Source organism: Peromyscus maniculatus, chromosome 10 (assembly GCF_049852395.1).
Source record: "Peromyscus maniculatus bairdii isolate BWxNUB_F1_BW_parent chromosome 10, HU_Pman_BW_mat_3.1, whole genome shotgun sequence".
Lineage (NCBI taxonomy): Eukaryota > Metazoa > Chordata > Mammalia > Rodentia > Cricetidae > Peromyscus > Peromyscus maniculatus.
The window spans coordinates 68739084-68762331 of record NC_134861.1 but is presented as its reverse complement, the minus strand read 5'-3'; the positions used below and the strand labels follow the sequence as shown (position 1 = coordinate 68762331).

Genomic DNA, 23248 nt, shown 5'->3' with positions numbered 1-23248 from the left:
GCTGGTAGAAGAAATCAGCCACCCAAGAGGAGGCGGGACATCCAGGACACAGCATCTGTGCCCGCCACTGTCATCTCAAAGGATCCAGTCACTTCAGGACGCACAAGCTGGCTGCGTTCCCAATGTGACAAGGTACAAAGGACTCCTGATTCCGTCTCCTCACTCTGCCTACCATTGAGTACACAGCTCCACGGGGTCATTCAGAGACAAAATAGCCTTCAATCTCGATGTTTCAGGAGCCAGGTTTAGAGGAAAGCTGAGACACCTCATACATCACCAACCTAACTCACGGCACCTCGGTGCCCCCATCTGTTGAGCCAGAATGACAAGATCCTCTCCAGAGGCTCCTGGAGGCATCAGTGAGCTGGTGTACAAAGCACACTGACAGAGCCCCGCCCACACCACACACCGGTTCCACCTCTCACTATCATGATCCAGAAGAGAGCAGGCCTGGACCTGGAACCGCAAGAAGACAGAAAGACAAGTCAGAGGCGAACAAGGAGCTGTACCTCTGAGGCCATTAGTACACTATCCCCTGGACTGACTGACAACTACCCTGTCCCATTTCATTGCTCAGGACAAGAAGTCTGGAATAGTTTGGGGAATGGCATCTTTAAAAATGAGATGTTAAAGATAAATACCTAACCACGACCTAAGGCAAAAAAAAAAAAAAAAAATGGGGTGCGGTGGGACTAACTTCATTATAAAAGCTACTGAGTGGCTCTGAGGCAAACCTCACATTCTGACATTTTTCTGCAATGTTCTTAGACATCAACTATATTTTAAAACTTGCAAGAGTATTTCCACATAACACCTATCTAAGATAAAACCTCAGCAACTGAAACTCTTTCTGCAGCAAATAAGAAAGCACAGAGCACTTTTCCGGGCCACAGTTCTCCAGCACGGTTGAGTTCCCGTTGTCACTTCGGGTGGCCCTGCCAAGCGAGGAGGGCTGTAGAGCAAGCTGCAGGACCTCAGGCAGCCTACCAGCCACACCATTCCAAGAGGAAGGGTCTAAGGCACAGGAGAGGCCAGTGCCAGCGGGCTCTGACCTGGCCACTCACAGGCCAGGACACATGCTCCCTCAGAGAAGTAAGTGAAAAGTCAGCGTGCGAAGTTGAGACCCGTCCACTTGTAGCGAGGAGCACCCCAACTCTGGCATCAGAACAATCACCCAGTTCAACCTCAAGCAAAACCTTCATGACCTTGAGGCTACCCTTCCTGCATTCTAGCTTCCTCACCTGTGAAATGGGGGTGCAGCAGATCTACCTGGGGTGGGGTGGAGAACACAGGGCTAAGAGAAGAGGCCTTGGCCCAGCCATGTCCCTTTACCTCTCTCCCAGTGTCCCATCTCCCCTTTCCCCCTGTGTTTCCTGTCCACTCGGACATTCTGCAGGTACGCTGTACCTCACCTCCCCCAGCACTCGGCTCCCCACATGCCCACCTGGCGGCCACAGGTCTGCCCACTCCCTCTGTCCTCTCAAGGCCACCCACTCCTGAGCCCAGTTCTGTCCGTCCCCAGTGAAACACCAAAGGCTAAGCTGACAAGGTCTAACTACTGAGCCTTCTGGGAAGTCTAGCTCTGTGCCTCCTCCGGGGTCCAAACACATCGGACAGCCATGAACCCAGCAGCCACCGTTCACCCCTCACCTGCACGCTCCCTGGTCCCTCCACACTCTCTGAAAAGCAGGCTCCAAGGGACCTCCTCTGGTCTGGCGACAGCTGAGTAACATACCCGTCGCCCAAATAACAGAATGTCTCTTTTCCTTGACGGTTCCTGCGAGGCCACGCCAAGGAAGCCATCCTAACAAACCAGCAGCAGCAGAAGCGCCTCGTGGGGCTCAGCTCACGGGTTCCTTGGGAACATCTCTCAACTCCCCACATCCCAGGCTCCTTGCTGTCCCCTCAAATCGGGCCTGCCCGCCCCACACCGACAGCCTGGATGCTGGTGTCCCTCCCCCCATGCAACCGCCCTCACCCACCCACACGCGTCCTCTGCTTTATTTTTCTCATCACCACAAAACACACCTGGTTATTATCTGCCCCTCACCCACACCAGAATGAAAATCTTCAGAAAATGAAGAGCTGGGCCTTGTACACAGTACGTACTCAATACACCTGGTGACTGGCTGCTCCATGCCCCAGAGATGGCAACATTTTTTAGTTTTTTTAAGACAAGGTTTCTCTGTGGACAGCCTTGGCTGTCCTGGGACTCACTCTGTAGACCAAGCTGGCCTTGAACTCATAGAGATCCACCTGCCTCTCCCTCCTGAGTGCTGGGATTAAAGGTGTGCGCCACCACCACCTGAATGAGAAGGCAGTTTTTATACATGAAATCTCTGAGCACACAATAGCTGAGTAACTCACCTACTATCTTATAAATAATAAACAGCAGAGCAAGGATGTGAAGCCAGACATTCTGACTCAAGGGGCTACACCGATCAAGCCCTCTCTTACTTCCCAAACTGCCTTCCATGAAGCATGACGCAATGGGAAGACACCAGGGCATCCATCCATGAGCAAACAGTGGTGGGCCATGTCTGTGGGCTGCAGCAAAGCAACCCGCTGGACAGTGGTTGGGGTGACCATTCCCTGTGGCGAAAGCACCGATCGGATCGGGTTGGGGTAACCATTCCCTGTGGTGAAAGCACCGATCTGAGATGCATGGTTCATACAGCGTGGACAGTTTCCTTCCACCCAGTGTGTGTGATGCTGTAATTGCCTCATGAAAAGAAAAATAACCAAGCTTTAACATGAAGGAGACCACAGACACATCGGAAGAGCCAAGTGTCTGGAGGTGGGGTCTAGGGGAAGTGCTGACTGGTGGGCGGGACATGGGGAGGCTCTTGGAATATGTTCTGCATCTTGGCTTACAAGTTGCTCTGCCCGGGTATTTGTTTACCAGTCTATCCAACTCTACACTTAAGTGTCTATAATTTCATAACATGTAAATTATAACCTCAATAAACTTGACCAGGAAAGCTTTAGAACTATCATATTATCATATCTAACATATCATATTCTGGCTAAACAAAATACCCCACCCAAAAAAAACAAACAAACAAACAAAAAAACATAAATATTTCCAGCTAGAATTCTCCAATCAGAACGTGCACAGGGAGTCGGGGCCAGCTTCTGATCATCCCACCTCCTGAAGCGGGTTGGCCATGAGTAGAGACAGGAGAACACAGCTCCGGGTAACAACCAGAGTCCTGAGCCCCCGCCATGTTGGCTCCCACCTGTGACATCACATGCGGCATTACATGCACCCTTCGACGGATCACCTCTACGTGGAGCCTACAGGCAGCTGCACTGAGAGGATACAGCTGCTCTTCTCCACAGAGCCTCTGCCAGGTTCCCCGACCAGTGAAGGGCTACGTCTGAGTTCTTAGTCGGCAGCGTTGGAAACCAACTGTGGTGAGCTTCAACGGAAAAACGTTGGTTTTGTTTGGGTTCGTTTTAAATACAGCACTAGACTCACTGGGAAAACTAGAGAGCCAGGCCTGCCAAGCACACGACTGCAAGAATCCCCACGGGCACGTGGCACATTCCTCCTGGACGGCCAGGACTGCACTCAGCCTCTGAAACCAACAGAGCCGCCTTGGATGAGCACCACAGCGGTTCTCAGCAGGCTACAGCTCTCTTGCCTTTGCTGGCCTCCGCCTTCAGGTTGTACAGAGGAGGGAGGGGGGGAGCTTCCGATCAGCTCGATCAGCTCGCTGCTAAGGTAAGGATCCCTCACCAGGCTGAGCCTGAACCATCAAGGAGAGAGAGCTGCTGCTGTCAGGATGCTTTGCTCCCCGCTCTGCAAGCCTTGCTGGAGACTGTATATATATATATATATATGGACACTATATGTGTATGTATGTGTATATATATATATACAGCATGGGGGACCCTAGGACAACTGTGGCTTATAATAAGTTTTGGTTTTACTCAATTGCTGAGCAAGCCTCAATGAAACATTCCACAATTAAGATGGGAATACATACTCTATCAAGCTGATAATAGAAAGGTGGATAAATTGATTAATTTGAAAAAATGAAAAATGAAAAAAATAAAAAATAAAATAAAAAAAGAATCCACAAACACTCCCCCCTCCCCCCCCCCCCCCCGAAAAAAAAACACCACCACACACCAAGAGGTGGTGCTACCCAGGAGGAGGGGACTTTTTCCTATCATCTAGTGTTTTATTCCATATAGTCACTAGTTTCAAAATACAGTCTGACTTTCTAAAGTGAAAATAACTCGTTTAACATTTTTTTAATTAAATGAAAAGCAAATCAAACCTCAGGTAGCAGGCACTCTGCAGACTCATGGACACTCCAGGAGGGGGGAAAAAAAGCACGCAATCCTATTTAAAATGCATTTCAGTGTTGTTCTTCCTAAGACACTTTTTTAAAAGTGTGTTCTTAAAATAATAATTCTCAAGAGGTACTTGTAACCTGAATTTCACAGTAAGAACAAACTGCAGGAAGCGATTAATACCAGCCTGGGCTCCCAACCAGAGTCCTCTCCTGTCAGCTAAGCTTGAACTTATACACTCTAACACGGTAAGCAGAAGAACACTGACAATCTCACTGTACTGCTTTGTGGTGCATGAGTACTCTACCCGCATGGATGTACATGTGTGTGCCTGAGGCCCTCAGAGGCCAAAGACCAGCTCCCCTGGAACTGGAGTCATGGACTGTGGCTAGCCACTATGTAGGTGCTGGGAACCAAACCCAGGTCCTCTGTAAGAGCAGTCAGTGCTCTTAACCATTGAGCCCTCTCTCCAGCCCATATCTCACTTCATGAAATAAAGCCTTAAGACCACGCATGATATGGTCCTAAGACAGAAAAAAAGAAAATCAAAATCATATCGACCTATCTCCCAAACAAACCCAGTGGCAGCTCTTACCTTCTGCCCCAAACAGACTCTTCCTAGTCCCTTACACATACCAGCATTTCAATCTCTCTAGACTAGACAGTCTTCAATCCAAATTAAGGGTTACATATAGCTGTATTATGGTTTGAGTATGAAATGCCCCAAAAGGTTCATATCTCAGATGCTTGGTATCCAGGTCGTGGTGCTGTTTGTAGGTTAAAAACTATGGGACCTCTGGAGGAAGTGGGTCACTGGCAATGGGTCTTGGGGAGTATAACATTGTCCTGGCCCCTTACTGTCATGAGCTCTGAGGGCAGGTAGGAACGACGGAACCTTCCAAGGAGAGAAGCCAGACCTCAACTACAGAAGCCATTCTACACCACTAGGTTCCTATTTGTTTTGTAGACAGGGTTTCTCTGTGTAGCCCCAGCTGTCCTGGAACTCACTCTGTAGACCAGACTAGCCTTGAACTCAGAAATCCGCCTGCCTCTGCCTCCTGAGTTCTTGTTCTGAGGAGGCCATACTTAACTGAGCACCTGGAAGCCCTGGAGGTTTTTAAGTAGGAAGGAAATATTAAAAGCAAAGATTTTGATTGCTGAAAGACCAACGCAGCACAGGTTAAGCCTCTCACAAGGTCACTGGTTATCAGAAAGAAGGCGGGGTCAAACCCACGATAGCAGTAATGTGTTGGGGAGAGAGGATAATGGTAGAGGCTGGAAACAGATACGGCCTGTGGTCCTGTATCTTGTCACTATCGTCCCTGGATGGGCGTCACCTAAGGGGCACACTGTGAATCTCTGTGAAGGTCTTTTTCAGAGGGTTTAATAGTGGAAGGAAGACCCACCGTGGTGGGCATCACCTTCTCATGGCCTGGGTCTATGAATGAACTGCAAAAAAAGAAGAAAGAGGTGGAGAGCCAGAATCCTGGCTCCTTTCTGTAGATACAATGTAACCAGCCTCCTCTCCTGCACCATGCTGTAGATACAATGTAACCAGCCACCTCTCACTCCTGCACCATGCTGTAGATACAATGTAACCAGCCACCTCACACTCCTGCGCCACAGCCAGAGCGTGAGGGAGAACAAACCCTTCTTTCCTCAAGTTGCTTTTGTTAAAAATTTGGTCACAGCAACAAGGTTAAGTATTGAAAACACAGCCTCTCCCTTCCGCTACCAAATAGGGAAAAAGATAGGAAGTATCTAGGCTCCAAAAGAGGGTGACTAAAATTACCGCGGCTTAACCAAATGCACAACATCAACTGGTGTTGGTTCCCTCTTGCCTCGTCTAACCACAAAGCTGGGGCCAAATAAACAGCCTACTTCCGATATATGGAAGCACGCACCTCGGTACAACCTGAAGTCTAGATGGCCCAGGGAGTCAGTACTTATCAAAGGCGCGCTGACAAGCCACGAAGTACCAGGTTTCTGACAGACTGGGTTCTGCTGCTGTGTCAGCGGGATTACTGGCTATTAATTATTAGCTACAATTACATGGAGGACCACGATGGTGATTAAGAGGAGAACGATGCAAACATAAAAACAAGAAGGAAGGAAGTTATAACAGCTCGAGATAAAAACAAAGGAGATAATGCTAAAGTTTGAAGATAAAAAAAAAAAAAAAGACCATCAAGCACCAAGTAGGGGCCCCTTCTTGAGCCAAGAATGGGGAATGAAGAAAGTCAATGTATACAAAGAGATGGGGAGCTTTCTTCTTTGGTAGTTATGGACAAGACTACTGCTATGGCTAGCCTTGGTTGTCAACTTGACTACACCTGGAAGTAACTAAACCCAAAACGGAGGGGCACACCTACGAGGGCTGTTTGCTTAATTTGTGAGGGATTTTGCTTAATTTGAAGTGGGAAGATCCACTTCTCACCTGGACCTTTCAAGTGGGAAGACATGCCTCTAATCTGGGACACGCCTTCTGCCGGAAGCCTCTAAGGACACGGAGGAAGGCAGCTTTCTGCTCTTTGCCTGCTTGCTCTTGCCTCACTAGCAACTCCATTCCTTCACTGGCATCAGAGCCTAGTTCTTCAGGATTCCAGTATATACTGAAGACCGGCTGAGACTTCCAGCCTCAGGGACTGAGCAATTACTGGATTCTTGGACCTTCTGTACATAGGCAGCCATTGTTGGATTAACTGGACCACAGCCTGTAAATCATTCTAATAAATGCCCTTGAGATTCATTCTATAAATTCTGTTATTCTAGAACCCTGACTAATACAACTACCTCCCTCAAAAAAATCCTTTCTGATACCAGAGTCAAAAATCTTTGATAAAATATTTTTTAAAAAACTGTTTAAATGCAGTTAAATCCAGAAGAAAATTAAGGAACAAAAAGCAAAGGTCCCCAAAAACTAGAGTAGAAAGAGCAGGCTTGATACTACCTAGGGCTTTGGGGGCTTACGAACTGGATGGAGAATGCGTGTGGAAAGAGCATTTGTCCTTCAGAATATGATGGGAACAAACGAAAATAAAAGAAATGTAGACTAATACTTGTAGATGTAATTCTGAACGGTCTTACAGAGCCAAATGCAGAGTTAAAAGCCCAGAGATCAGAGAGCAGGAGCCAAGAGCTGAGACCAAGACTGCCTTCTTAACATCCGCTGCCGTCCTTCCCCTGTGTGTCTGTCTTTTTATTGACTTTCTGTTCTGCCTTCTCATTGGTTCTAAACCCAACCACATGACCTCCTCATCACTGCCTGTCCATACAGACCTCCAGGTCTCTATGGTTGGTATTGAGATGAAAGGCATGTGTCTCCAAGCTGGCTGTGTCCTTGAACACACAGACTCTGTAGCCATGTGATAGATTAAGGTCGTGTGCTACCACTGCCAGACTTCTGCTAAATGGCTCGATATTAGCTGACCCCCAGGCAACTTTATTTATTAACATACAAATAAAATCACATTCCAGCACAAATATCACCATAAATACTTTCTTTAAATCTTGAAGATAGTTACAGATCTCATGCATTTTTTTAGCCTTACCATTTGGCAAGAGCAAATCCCAGCATTAAATATTTTTTTTTGAAAAATTTCCATAATATATATATTACAAGAAGTTTCTTAGTGATTTTGCAGCAGCTGTTAAGTCGAAATGGGATAGACATAAATTGTTTCCTCCAAACATCACGCACTAGCCAGTCTCTCAGACTTCATTTTAAAAGTCATCCTGTAAGGGCTGGAGAGATGTCTCAGAAGTTCGAGTGCTTACTGGCTCTTGCAGAGGCTCTGAGTTCCACTCCCAGCTCACAACCACCTTTAACTCCAGTTCTAAGGGATCCAGTGCCCTCTTCTGATCTCCATGGCATCTGCACACATGTGCACATACTCACACACATATACAGTTTAAAATAATAAAAATAAAATTTTTTAAAAATTATGAAATACAAATGCAAGTTCAGTACTGTCTTAACCGTGTCGAGTGGTTTCTAAATCTTAAAACTGGTCTGCAAGATGCTTACTATCCAGTCACTAAAACACCCCTCTCCGGTGACTATTATCAATAGTTTCATAATATCTGATACACCACACAAAAATAATCGATCACCTCTGAGCCAATCTTATAGCCCCTACATTAGATTTGGGAGTCATCCACTAAAAAGAACTGGACAAAGATGTGGTGGCTGTAAATCCACAAACTCAGGAAGACTTGTAATAGTCAAGAGGACTTTCCAGCCTGGCAGCTACAGGGCCAACAATAGCCTCATTTGCTCTGCACTTACATAAAAGCTGAAGACATCACTTTCCCTTTGTTCACCTTTGGAGTTTCATTTCAGGTTCAGGCATGCGACTATTTCAACCCCAAACTCCATTTAGCTATTCTTCTCAATTTACTTTTTTAAAAAAGAGAAAAAAAAAATCCCCTAGTTCTTGGGCAAACCAAACAGCCCACGAAATACCAGCGCAGTTATCTGTATTTTCTCCTCCAGGGATAGACGTGTCTCTACTTAGTTCCCATACTTATGTAAGGCTGTACACTTCACCCTTAGGCTTACATACGCTGGATCCACTCTTAAGGCTCCACGCTAAACGTTGCTTTAGAATGAGTGTGTGTGCGGGATGGTTCACGACTAAGCATTCGCTCCGCAAGGCTACCCAGATGCAGGGAAAAATAATTAACTCAGAGAAAGGCCAGGGCTTGGCCTGGGCTCTCCCTCTGCGACAGACACTGTCCCAAGGAACCCGGGAGAAAAAGCATTGGATCTCCGCGGCATAAAGCACGAGTTAGCCAAGCAGGGAAGGCTCTAAGGGGCGCGCTGCATTCTGGGACTCGTTTCCACAGTTACCCACGTGCACCCAACCCAACCGCGGCCCGGCGCGGCAGGGACTACAAGTCCCAGAATTCCGCGAGCCTGCCTTTGCCTTCACACCGGCTCCAGGAGCCAGACCCTAAAGGAAACCCCTAAAGCGCCCTCCCGGTGCTTCGGGCCGAGGTCGCTTCCCCGCACGCGCGGTGCTGTGCCTCCGAAGCGGCCCTTCGTACAGGGTTGCGGGTCCTGACGCATCAGCCTCCACACCTGATGGCCAGAAATTAAGACAACTGCGTCACATACTGCCAGACCTACAGAGCGCCGGGGACCCGGACACCCCCTTATGCTAGTCCCCTCACCCCCGCCTCCAGGACCCCACCGGGCCGGGTCAGCTTGCAGATGGCCGCCCTGCCCCACCTCCTGGTCCTGCAACCCCAGCCCGCGCTGACCTCGGTCCCTGCTGCTCGCCCAGCGCTGCGGCCACCGCCAGCCTTGGGACACCTCCCGGGTACCCGGCCCCGCCCCCTCCCCTCCGCGCACCCCGAGGCTCAGGGCGGTCCCCTCCTCGGCAGGACCCGGCCCCTCCCGGGAGGAAGCACCTCCCCCAATGCACAGTCCAACGCCCCCCCCCCCCACTCCGCCCTGAAAGCACCTAACCCGGAATGACAGCCCTCCTAGTCCCCGCTCCCCCGCCCCCCTCCACACCTCCTCTTCCTCCAAACTCACTCCACACACCACCCCGCCCCCTATTCCAGCCCCTAAGCTGCATCACAGCCCAATCCGCCATCCTCTTCTCCAGGGACCCCAGCGTCCCAACACCTGCCCCCCCCAAGCCCGCTCGCCACCCCGTCCGCCGTCCCGCATACGGGACTCCTCAACTATCCCATCCCACCGCGGTGCCTCCCACTCCGTGCCCCCTCCCACCCCCGTTACATCAGCTTGCAGCCCTTCACCGGCCTGGCCGCGGCCCCCGCTCCCCACCCATTGTTCCCGCCCCCGCCCCCAGCCCTCCTTCCCATTGTCCCCGCCCCCGCTCCCCTCGCACTCCCCCCCCCCCGCTGCCCCCACCTCCCGCTTCCCCGGCCGACCGCACCGCTCGAGCCCCGCAAGCCTCACCCTGCACCCAGACCATACATAGGCCCGCTCCCTGCCCGCCCGTGCCACCCCCGGCCCCAGCTGCCAGCGCCCGCCGCCGCCGTCTCCACCTTCCATGCACCACAGACTCTCGGCCCCCGGCCTTCCGAACAGGTCCCCCCTTCCCCCACCGCGGAAAGCCAGCCAATCCCCACCCCCCTCCCCGCCGTCCCTGCCCCCGCCCCAGCCGCCCGCGGCGTCACGGCCCTCGGGCTCCAGGAGGGGATCAGCCCCGCTCCCGGGCCAGGGACTCTCCAGCGCGATCGGGACCCGAGAAGCGGAGAGGAGAGCACGGGAACGGACGGGGTCCGCGGGCCCGCATCCAGCCCGCTGGCTCTGCGCTACTCACTGACAGCTGCGGCATCCGAGTGCATTTTCGGGCAGCTCACACCCGCTCGCCGCCCGGGCTCCCGCGCTCCACTCGCGGTCCCCCCACCGACTCTCCAAACCTTAGCTCGCAGCGGAGGACCGGCGGCTGCCACTCCGGCCCGCCCATCCCGCCCTCCTCATTGGCTGGACCCCAACCGGGGGACCGCCCCCTCTCCGGCTCTCATTTGACCGGAGGAGGGCTGGGTGCGCCCGCCCGGAGCTGGCAAGGAGGCCCCGCCCCCCCCCAGCCTGCAACGCGATTGGCCCCGGCGCCTCGCCTCCGACCGCCCCTTGGCGGAGGCCACTCTTTGGAGCCGCCCGTTGGACCCAGCGGCTGTCAGTCATCCCGGGGTCCGAAAGCGCGTGGAGGGGCGAGGCTGGGGAATTGGCCCACCTTGACCCTGAAGCCCCGCCCTGTGGCGGGCGGATCCTTGGAGCGGGAGACCAACCGAGAGCCCGGTTTAGAGTCCGAAACAAAGCAGGCGGAGGGACCTGAAACCACGCTCGGGACCACGGGGACCTGTCCTCCCTCGGAGATCCGCCAGGTCCTGCTACTGCCCGCGTCCGGCTCACGACAGTTCTCACCGATCGTGATCCATTGTAGGAAATTAGAGGGGGAGAAAAAAAAAAATCTCCGCGTCTTCATTTCGAACTAAACCCTCCTTTTATCCCACCAGCCTTCTGTCCCCAACTTTGGGAATCAGCTTCTTTTTTAGTCACGCGTTGCTTGCGCCAAAGGTTTCGCATGCTGCAGACATTGTCCATCAGACACCTCTGCGGTCCCCAGACAGCGAGAAAAATAAAAAATTTAAAAAAAAAAAAAAAAAAAAAAAAACAGCACCACATTAGGCTCTGGGGTCAGCCTGGCACCCGGGCAAGCCTTGTCCCCAGACTGTTAGTCTAAGAAACCTAAGCCCAGCCTGGCCGGAAAGTGAACCGCTGTTGTTTGACAGAAGGAAGCGTTAATGGGGTTCTGATCCTTAAGAGTCCTAAATCAAAATTCTGCATTTTTTTTTAAAGTTCCTCTCTGCATTTTTCAGTACTTGAAAATCAGTTCTTCTCAATCACTATGGCAATGTAATAACGCTTAGAGATGTTCACGGAGGGCCGCCCCGCCCCCATCCCAAACACACACTCCACTTCCGCACCTCCTACAGCCCTTGCCTCAACCACAGCCTGGACGTTCTGTAGATCCAGCCACAGAGACCGGATGACACGACCAGAGATAACAAAGGGGTCAGGCGTTAGGATTCGGAATTCTGCAGCCTAGGCTTTTGAGTTGCCGAGTTCTGAAATCAGGACAAACCTTACAGGAGCAAGTTCGCTGAGGGTCCTTGTCATCCACGTCACGCTAGTTGTGATATGCTCCACCTCATCATCCCCAATGTCTTGGTAATAAATTGCATCCCTATAATTTTATCTCTCATATTTATCACTCAAATGCAGGAGATTCACTTCATCGAAATGCAGATCCTCAGAATTGTACCCGAAGACATGAATCCTTCATAGAGCATCCTTTTGGATGCCATTAACAGGACAGCCTCATAGACAAAGGAAGGTATCTGTGGACCCCTAGGTAGGGGACTCGGGTAATTAAAAAAAAAAAAAAGTGCTTACTCTGAGCAAGCAAAATGTTCCTATGTTATGTTATTCCATTTCTGATTTCAGCCTAATCTAGAAAATCAAAATTATAGTTTACTCATGTTTCTGAGATTTTGTGTGTATAATTGTATGTGTTTGAGTTTTGTTTCCCATATTGTTTTGCACAGAAAAGGGCTTGCTTCTTGATACTTCTAAGTTAAAATAAGCCCGTGATTTATATTAGCTATTAATTTGCCATATTGATTTATCTGCAGCAGGCTTTATTGTTGTGTGATCATTAAGTCTAAAAGACCTGCCAGTCTGTTTTCTCCCTCGCTCTCAGCACTTCCTTGACTCATACATACTATCCAGAAAAAAAAAAATGTATAGAATTCGCAGCCTTTGCTGCTTTTCAGCTTACATTCCAGTAGTGTCCGTCTGATTATTTTGAAGTAAAGTGCAGATTCGATGTACCCAGGTGACGGTAGTGGGTCAGCTAGAGCCTGAGAACTGAGAGACAACACTCTTTCTTCGTCAGCTGAGCCTCACCTACTCCGTAAGTCTCATGAATAATAAACCGACTACATGATGCTCTGTGAATATGCCCCAGACATTTCAACCGTCCACAAAATCATAAATCACCACGGTCAGGGAACTTGTTATAGTTATGTTTTCAGTTCTCCAGTGACTTCCAGCGGTGGACACTGTCTCACTGTTCTTATGAGTAAACTGGATGATGACGAATGGGGAATTTTATATCTGAAAGGAACTGTGGTGATTACCAAATCCAACTTCCTCGTTATAAGAATATGAGACTGGCTAGTGGAAACTCATAAACTGTGGACCAATAGCTGTGGAGCCCCCATGGGACTGGACTAGGCCCCCTGGATAGGCAAGACAGTTGTTTAGCAGGCCCCCCACACAGTGGGATTGAGATCCATCCCTGGTTCATGAGTGGGCTTTTTGGAGCACAGTGCCTATAGAGGGACACCATGTACAGCCTTGGTGTAGGGGGAGGGGCTTGGATCTGCCTCTACTGAATGTACCAGGCTCTGCAGACTCCCCATGGGAGACTTTGCCTTGGAGAAGGTGGGAATGGAGGGTTTCGGGGGGAGGCTGGGGGACAGGAGGAGGAATGAGAGGGGATCTGTGGTTGGTATGTAAAATAAATAGAAATTTTTTCTTTTTTTGTTTGTTTGTTTGTTTGTTTTTCGAGACAGGGTTTCTCTGTGTAGCTTTGCGCCTCTCCTGGAACTCACTTGGTAGCCCAGGCTGACCTCCAACTCACAGAGATCTGCCTGGCTCTGCTTCCCAAGTGCTGGGATTAAAGGCGTGTGCCACCACTGCCCCGCAGAAAATTTCTTAATAATAGAATTTTTTTTTAAATTAAAAAAGGAAAAAAAGAATGAGACTGGAAGTTGAAAGGGGTTAAATATCTAATCCAAGCCATCAGGCTGGACAAGAACAAAGCAGTATTTAAAAACACAAGTTTCCAGCTCCTTCTCTACATCTCCCCATCACCACACTGGTCTAATGAGAACACCTCAGATTCCCAAGAGGATGCTCTCCCCTCCTACTTGAAAGTTCTACCGGGCTATTTCACAAATTCTATTCTTCCTATTTTGAATATCTCATCATATCCAGTAGGGAATCTCTCAATGTATTATATGTTATTTTAATTTTTTTCTCATTCAGGAACATTCCCAAATAATAAGGTCCCTGTAGAGATGTTTACTGAAATACTATCTTTTCAATTCAGATCCCAGGGGAAATAATTGAATGTCCTGGGACTGGAATAGGCAGGTTTGGGGGTGCAGCATGTCACTTCATTGCCCTTGGTTACCGATTTTAAACACTAAATAACAATACAGACAAGTTACTGAGCGCTTAATCAGTAATTCCCTATTTTGTTAGGAAATACAATATTTATTTCCATAACATACATTTTGAACTTAAGCCCAGATGAGAATTTGACATGGAAGTCTAGTGAAAGAAATCACAAGTTTTTGGCTTTAATATCACAAATCCCAGTAAATATACTTGTCCCCCGTGTGTGCTAGGGTTGGGATATGGAATGGAGAACTGCAGAGCCCTAAAGACTGGAATGGAATTGGACCTGCTTTCATTAGTAGATAAATGTGTCCCTGGTAAGGTTTGGAGTAAGAAAGGAAACGTAGTACGGAGGAATTAATGTAACCTTTGATTTCAGAGAAAGTATGTGGAACTCCTCAAGTTATCAAAAGTCAGGCTAAGTGAGTATTCAGGATGTGGAAATGAAAATGAATAAAAATTTAGATGTATTCACAGAAAACAGGACAGTTAATTTCCTCAAAATCATAAACAGGTAACTCATGGAATTGATGTTAGTGGAATGCAAACTTAAAATACACTTTAATGGTGCTTCCATTTTCTTATGAGCCACCATTCTATCTATAATATATTCTCAAAATGGGAAGCTGGAGAGGTGGCTCAGTGGTTAAGAGAGAGCATTGCTTTTGCAAAGAACTGGAGTTCAGTGCCTAGCACCCATGTCAAGCAGATCATAGCAGCCTCTTAACTCAGGTCTGGGGACCCTCTGCCTGACCCTACATTCACACGAATACACACAGGCAAACACACAGAACAGAAATAAAAGATAAGTCTTTATAACATGCCTCCCAAAGATTTTTTTTTAAATTAACACACAGAATTGTTAGGACCCTTCTTGAATCAACTCCTCAGTAGACATTTTAGCCTAGGTATCACTTTTGTCATTTTCTCAAAATAGTGAAAATAATAGGCTCTATAATTGGTTATAATACTTGGCATGGCGTGGCTCCATCTTGTAATCATGGTGAACACTTTAGACTCCGGATCCTGGAACACATCCAGTGGACGTCCCCTAAGCAATGGTAAGGTTGTTGACATGGCTGGAGCACCATTCTGTCACATGCTGATTCTCACACCACCTCTTTCTTTTCCCCTAAGCTAGTCGCTCTCTAGATAGTCACTATATTTAATTACTCGCTGAGGTGGTTGGGTTTTGCCAATGTGACACACACGAGAGTTACTTGGGAAAGGGGGAACATCTTTGAGGGATTGTCCCCATCAGATTGGCCTGTGGGCATGTCTGCGGGACATCTTCTTGATGATCGATGAAGCAGAGCCCAGCCCACTGTGGGTGAGGCCATCCGAAGGTACATGTTCTTGGGTTGTATAAGAAAGCAAGCTAGCCATGCAGAGCAAGCCAGTAATCAGGATGACTCTAAGATACCTGCTTCAGAGCCTGCCTTGAGTCCCTGCCTTGAGTCCTTGCCTTGAGTCCCTGCCTTGAGTTCCTGCCTTGGCTTTCCTCGATGGACTGAAATCTGGAAGCCAAATAAACCCTTTTCTCCCCAAGTTGCTTTTGGTCAGTGCTTTGTGACAGCAACAGAAACTTAACCTGGACGTTTGCATTCTTTCTTCTCTAGCTTCTAAAATTTACAGCGAAGGTAAAGAGACAGGGATGCAAGAGCATGCTCACAGGAACAAGTCGCCAATGCAGCCTACTGTGACACAAAATGCAAACATTGCCTAACAAAGAAAGAGTGGTGTTCATATTGGGAATTTACACAGATAGCAGTCCTGTGAGTACAGAAAGTTGATATCCAAAAAAATAAGCCAACTGTAGTACGTTCTAGAAGATTTTCTATGAATAGAGACTCATACTGTGTTCCCATAATTACTCAATTTCTCTTCTTTGTACTTTGAAGTAATTATTCTTCCCTGAGAGCCACAGTTACTAACATAACTCGGTGTGTGTGTGTGTGTGTGTGTGTGTGTGTGTGTGTGTGTGTGTGTGTAAAAGCATGCACTTGAGTGCACATGTGTAGAGACGAGCAAGTGATATCAAATGCCTTCCTCAAGTGTTCTCCACAATACCTTTTTTGAGACAGGATCTCTCACTGAACCTGTTGGTCACCTAGAATGGCTAACTAGCAAGCCACAGGGACTCATCTGACTCCACCTTCCCAATGCTAAGATTACAGGCACACTAGTACTAAAGCACCTAGCTTTTTACCGGCCTCCTGCATCCTTAGCAAGCCCTTCACAACCAAGGCACCTTCCCAGTCCTGCTGAAGACCCCTTTCATCTCGTCCACGTGAGCCAAGCTGAATTAGGACAGACCCTAACATTTACAACCACCAAATGATCACATTAAACTTAACTGAGAGCCAAATATGATGGTAGTCAGAATGCTGAGGCAGGAGGATGACAAGGTCAAGGCCAGCCTAGACTACATAGCAAGGGCTTGTCTGAAAGAAAAATCAATAAGCCAGTTTGGCTGGGTTTCAGTTCCTTCATCTATAAGACAGGAATAATTTCATCAGTGGGTAATTACGGGTGGCAGGGTCAAGTGTACAGAATCACTTCTAGGACTAGGAGAATGAAGCAAGAAGGAACATCTGAGCTCCCGCTGTTTGGGACCTCTATGTTTCCTGGTGACCTGAAAGTACACCTATGAGGTACCATCAGCTACTTCCAACTCAATTGATTTGGGTAATTTCAACTCAAAATGATTCTTTCTGGATGAAGCAGTCATCTCCAATGACACTAAACATTCATGTTCCATTTTGGTTTCACTCAGCAATGAATTTGTTTTGCCTATAGTAGCAATAAAGGAATTTTCATTTATTCTTTAAAAAATATTTCTAGCCGGGCAGTGGTGGCGCCCGGTCTACAGAGTGAGATTCAGGAAAGGCGCAAAGCTATGCAGAGAAACCCTGTCTCGAAAAACCAATATATATATTCCTAACTTCCTTCCAAGATTTCTTGTCACACAGCTATCAGGTTGCATGCATAGACCTTTTAACTAACCGGTTTTGTCTAGAGCAAATATGGGATGCTTAAGCTGGCTGTTTCCTTTCTACCCAGGGCCTTTCACTTTGCGGGCATTACACCTGCCTAGGGAATTAACAGGGTTTGAATAAAAATGTATTCATTCCTTACCACACAGTCTCTGAATTGGATTTTCTCTCCTTATTCCACACTGAGCTAATCAAGTCCTAATGATGTTGCATTTAATTCAATCTCAGAAGGAATAATTTTCCAATTCAGTCTAAACAATGCCTGACCTTTGTGGTGACTTCCCTGGATCTAGCATTTCTTCAATTACTACAGCTAGCAGGAGATGGACAGAAAGAATAACCATTTTCCTTGGACAATGGCTTCTGTGTGTTGTCGGGCTCTTCATCTTTCTGCCTCCTCCAGCCCGCTTTCATGAATACAATGTCTTTTTTTAACATCCCTTTCAGGGCGGTACAGGAGACCCCATCCATCTCCAGATCTCAGTGGCTGCACGGCAGCCGAGCATCTCATTATGGCAGAGTGAAGCATTCTGGGAGAGTGGATGGAGAAGGCAGACTGCAGTAGGAAAGGGGAGAGGGGGGAGAGGAGAGCAGGAGCTGTGGAAAATATATGCCCACCTTCTTGGTGATACTACACTATGGGGGTAAGAAGTTCCTGTTCTCGAAAGCTCTAGCATGCAGGATGCCCAAACCCCTGACTCAGCAGATTCCAGCCTCACCTCCAGCCAGGTTGAAGCTGCCTTGGTGTCTTCGCACCTCCAACCACACACACCCCCCAATGACGGATGCTACCCTCAAACCACCATGGGGACCATGTTCTGGGAGGAAAGCAAATTATCATGTACACACTCAAGAACAATCAGTGGTTCCAAACTTGGAATACAACACACAAACATCCGTGTGCTCATGTACAACAGAACTCACCTTTATCTCCCTAAAAACTGTTTTCTTCAACTAACACAGATATTTACCTACTACTTTCTTTTCCTGCCTTCGCCCAGATAGGTCAGGGCAATGTCCTTAGCATTTGGGGGGCTCAGACCCTTTTCAAAGTCACTAGTAATTCTCTAGCAACGGTCTGACACCTAGCCATTATCAGCCTCATCACCCTCCTCCATGAAGAATGCCTCAATTAAGCAAGGCCTTGTAGTGCACACTTCCAACCCCAGCGCTTGAGATGCATAGGTGGGTGGATCTCCTTGAGTTCAAGGCTAGCTTGGTGTGCATAATGAATTCCAGGACAGCCAGAGAGCTACACAGTGAGAGGAAAAAGAATGAATGCCTAGACTAGCCATTTGTCCGGGCTGACAGGTATTGCCTTCTTGAAGTCCAGGGACTTCGGGCAACAGTTGGGTGGCTCTCTGTAATTCTGTCAGGGTGGGGTTAATTCCCTTCTGTTAGCTTTCCTCCTAAGCACTGCTGACTCTTTGAGCTGTGCTCCAATAACGAGAATTTTGCTGGGGAGTTGGTAGGTAAAGGCAGCAGATTGAGGACTGGGGGAGAAGGCTGGGGAGCAAGGCTGGGGAGCTCTCGCCAGCACCTTCCGTGTGAAGATCCTGGGCACTAAGCAAGAGGAGACTTGCTCTTTGGGACAGAAATGCCAAGAATAGACTTCATCTCATTCCAGATTTTTCTTCCCACTCCAGCTTGGGCCCCAGCCAGTGTTCCTTTTTCTGAGGCCACCTTACCCAGGCTCTGTGCCCTCCATCTACAATCCTCTTTGCCTTCGCGGTCATCGGAAGGCTTCTTTTCCTCGGCCCACTGGCTTTGGGACCCCAGACCCACCCACTCCCTGCCCCTCCCCCAAAAAGACAGGCCTGCCCCTGTCCTGCAGTTACAGCCAATCACCCTGAGTCCAGCCTTGAGCCCACACCGGCCCATGTTGTCCTCTGAATCCCTCCAGACTTTTTCTGGCTCCGAAGCTCCTACCACCACAACCTCCATCTATCTACATTCCATAACTTCGGCCTCGAGAAGCCTTCCATGATTACCACAGATAACAGATTACAGAACAGCAACATTACTAAACAACTCGCTGCTCCCTTGGTGCCAGGTACTGTTCCCAACCCCCATGTTAACTCATTCACTCCCGCAGACAATGCTGGGACGTTAAGCACTTTTGTATAAAGCCATTTCACGGAGGAGGAGGAGGAGGAGACTAAAACCCAGGGAGGCAAAGTGACTTGTCCGAAGTCACACAGCTCCTTAGGGTGGTGCTGGGGGGAATCAAACCCAGCAGGCCTGCCTCTGATCTTCTTTATTCACTGCCATTGCGCTATCATTTCTCTCCACAATATTTTAGGTAGGGCTGCTTGTTTGTCCTTAAATCATACTCGGAGCCCTTGAACATGGATGGGTCTGAGTCTGTTCTTCTAGACCTAGCAGACAGGCACACTGAGCACAGTCCTTGCGGGGAAGACCTGTTCTCCATCACCATGAAGTGTTGACAAGAACCACAGATCTAGAGTCCAGGTCAGCGCCCTTCCTTGTTAAGTAGCTGAGCAGGTCTAAAGCAGCACCGTGGTCTCAGGAGGGCCATGGGCAGACCTCTGGCCCCATCCTCCTACCGCCCCACCCCCCTCCTGTCCTTCCTAGTTTCCATTCCAGGTACCTGGCAAATGGCTTGCCCAACATGACCCGCATTGCTGACCACCCTCAGTGGGTGAAGGCAAGCCTCAGGGTTCCCCATCTGTGTTGCAGAGGATTACAAAGAGCTTGAAAGACAGCCCTGAGGGAAGTCACGAGGGAGGAGCCTGGGGGACTGGAACATGAACCGCCAAGATCCAAGACAATCCAACCTTATGATCCTAGGAAGATGTTGGGATTGATTACAGGAGCAGGGACCCTGTTACAGCTTAACAAGATGGAGATTTACTTCCTGTCTGCTGCCCGAGTCTCCCTGACATCCTCTGAATCTGGAATGCCTCCCTCCCTCAAAGTCTATGATTTAAAGGCTAACTCCCTAGCCAGGCACAAAGCTTGGGTCATGGGGGGACTAGCGTGAAGGGCTGTGGGACACCAATCCCCCCTTTGCCTATTGTGTTCCCCGAAATGTGAGTGTTTGCGGCTAGCCAGGAGCTCCTGTCATGGGGTGCCGCCTCACCACAGGCAACCAATCAACAGCCTCACCAAAACAACAGCCAACCAATCACGGACCAGAACCGGTCCGCCAGGAGCCAAAACAAACAAACACAAACAAAAAACCTTGACTCTTCATTATCTCTGGTATTTCGCTTCCAATTAGAAGGCTTCCTCACACAGGCCCTGGGTTCAGGCTATTTTAGCGCCATCCAACTCTACTCCCAGAAAAGCACAGGCCTAAAGGGAGCCAGTGAGACTGAGCACCAAAGGGGCAATTGATGGATGTTTTGACCCGACTTGCTCCCGTCAAAACTTACCTTTCCAATGTCTCATTTCCTCAGACCCTTGTGGATGACAGGCGTGCTGTTCTTGGGTAAACTGAGTTGAGGGAAAACAGAGATCAGGTAAGAAATTAGTGGGGGGGGGGGGGGGGGGAGAGACCACAGCCTCCGCACACACCCTTTCTGTCCTTCTCCAGGCTCTCACCTCCATTACGTCCTGCTTGGCCCAGGCCACCCACTGTCATGACAGGTCGCCTCTAACACAGGAACAGAACTTTTCCTCAGAACAGAACCAGGACAAAGGGGATGGAATGGGGGTGGGGGGCTGAGCCATGTTGGAGGTGAGCTCAGAGAGCTCCCTCCACCACCTGCGTATGGAAACAAGGACCCAGAGGCCTGCAGAGGCCTAGCTGTTGGGCATACTTGTTGAGGCAGAGCTGTTGAGCTGAAGAGGCCGAGCTGTTGGGGACACCAACAGCTGCTGTTTAGCACACCCCGTCTTTTACTGGGAAGGACACCCCTCTTCTTTGCAGGAACTGCAGCGCCCCAACATCTACCATGGGGCGGCCAGACAAGAAGCCCCACCCCTACTCCAGGAAGCACGTGACCTCAGCTGGGCCAATCAACTTCCTTCCCCGGAATTTTAAACACATCAGCCAGCCACCAGAACTACTACCCGCCTTAGGGAAAGGCCACCAGTCTCTGAGTGCTGGGATTAAAGGTGTGAGCCACCACGTCTGGCAAATTCTTCTTCTTCTTCTTCTTCTTCTTCTTCTTCTTCTTCTTCTTCTTCTTCTTCTTCTTCTTCTTCTTCTTCTTCTTCTTCTTCTTCTCCTCCTCCTCCTCCTCCTCCTCCTCCTCCTCCTCCTCCTCCTCCTCCTCCTCCTCCTCCTTCTTCTTCTTCTAATCTGGATATTTGGTCTAGAAAAGCAATTATGAATCTACTCCTTTTTTTTTTTTTAATGTATGCATTCCAAAATAGGTTCCCATGAGCAACTTGTTCCCTGGTTTTACTAGGATTAAGAAGGAGTTCATTACATCTATAGGTTTTCATATATTCATGGCTGGCCCTAGCCAGTTCGTCCACCAGAATATGCAGCTATGATCAGAACACATTGTACACGTGTTGAAATTCTCAAAGAATAGATGGACACAGTTAAATTTAACAAAGACTATCAGAATGCAATAGAGTGGGATTGTTGGTAGAATAAGGGTAATTGTAAATCTATCTAAAATAATTAGAAAGACTCAAAGAATGAAAGCATTTACAGATCATATCTGACGAAGGCCTGGCATCCAGACTATGTAAAGAACTCTTACACCGGATGTGGTCCAAAATGGCGTGTAATCAGGCTACTGGGTAGGCAGAGGCAGGAGGAACACAAGTTCAAGGTCAGCCTGGACAACTTAGTGAGATCCTACCTCAAAATTAAAAGGAGAGAAAGAGAATGTACTCTGCTTCAATCCCCAGTAAAACACACACACACACACACACACACACACACACACACACACACACATACACATACATACACACACATAAACACACATACACACATAAACACACATACACATAAACACACACATACACACACATAAACACACACATACACACACATACACATATACACACACATAAACACACACACACATAAACACACACACATACACATATACCACAACTTTTACAATATTACCACAAAAAAAACACCCACAAATTTAAAAATGGACAAAAGTCTCAAATAAATAGTTCCCCAAATAACAAATTATCCACAAGCAAATAAAATACTGGCCGTTAGCTTTTAGGTAGAGATAAATCAGAATCACAAGGGACTACACACTCCTGTGAGGATGGCCTTAGCTAAAAGCTAATAAATAACCATTTTCAGTGATGGTGTGGGGAAATTTAAATCTTTATCTACTTCCAGTTCAACATAAAATGTTTCAGCCACTCTGGGAAATAATTTAACAGTTCCTTTAAAAAAAATTATACACAGACTTGTCATCTGACCCATCAACTCTAGTCTGAGGTATATCCAAAAGAATTGAAAAAAAAATACTCAACAAGTACCTGCACACAAACAATGCACAGTTCAAAATAGCCAAAAAGTCCCAGATATAAAAATTTATATATATATTAAGGTCTATCCATAAGCTGAACATCACCAGCATGAAAGGGAATGAATTGTGCATGGATCCATGCTGGGCTGGAGCAAACCTCTGAAACACCGATAAGCCAGGCAGACAAGGTCATGGTCTGATTGACCTCTCAGGAGATATTCAAAACAGGAATCCCACTGAGGCAGCAGTGGCTGGCAGGAACTGCAGTACTGGAAGTCCTGGAAGGAACTGCTTAGAGGGAAGGTTTTCATCGAGGTGTTGAAATCTTTTTGAGCTAGAAATTGGTGGTAATTGCACAACCTCGGGGAACACCTAATGTTTGTTTTAAAACAGATAGTTTAGTGCTATGCGAATTTCACCTCAATAAAAATACTTAGTAAAGCAGTCTAATTTAGGCATGCATGTATGGACAAAAATAACATACAGCATTCACTGTGACCAGACACTGTGGTGGTATTGTGTTCCCTGAAATATTGTGCACCCTAATAAACTTATCTGGGGTCAGAGAACAGAACAGCCACAATATTAAACATAGAGGTTAGGCAGTGATAGCACATGCCTTTAATCTTAGCATTCCAGAGGCAGAGATCTACCTGGATCTCTGTGAGTTCAACGATACAGCCAAGCATGGTGACTCACGCCTTTAATCCCAGGAAGTGATGGCAGAAAACAAAAAGGTATATAAGGCGTGAAGACCAGGAACTAGGCTGGTTAAGCTTTTAGGCTTTTGAACA

At 48.1% G+C, this 23248-nt stretch overlaps 1 protein-coding gene across 9 annotated transcripts in view; it reads right to left on the bottom strand.

The window, feature by feature from the left end:
* Nucleotides 1–20692, bottom strand: part of Dcun1d4 (defective in cullin neddylation 1 domain containing 4) — an 87042-nt gene extending 66350 nt beyond the window's left edge. The window contains exons 1-2 of one of the 9 annotated variants that reach the window (XM_006979701.4): nt 20599–20692; nt 20430–20490 (exon numbers count right to left, since the gene is read on the bottom strand). In XM_006979701.4, the coding sequence (XP_006979763.1) occupies nt 20430–20490; nt 20599–20604 (67 nt within the window). In that variant the 5' untranslated portion in view covers nt 20605–20692. Of the gene's footprint in view, nt 1–8593; nt 8874–9570; nt 9641–10326; nt 10380–10604; nt 10870–20429; nt 20491–20598 lie in introns of those variants that run through there. The other 8 variants (XM_042257521.2, XM_076546444.1, XM_015998358.3 and 5 more) reach the window with 8 other exon arrangements.
* Between the last annotated feature and the right edge of the window lie 2556 nt (nt 20693–23248).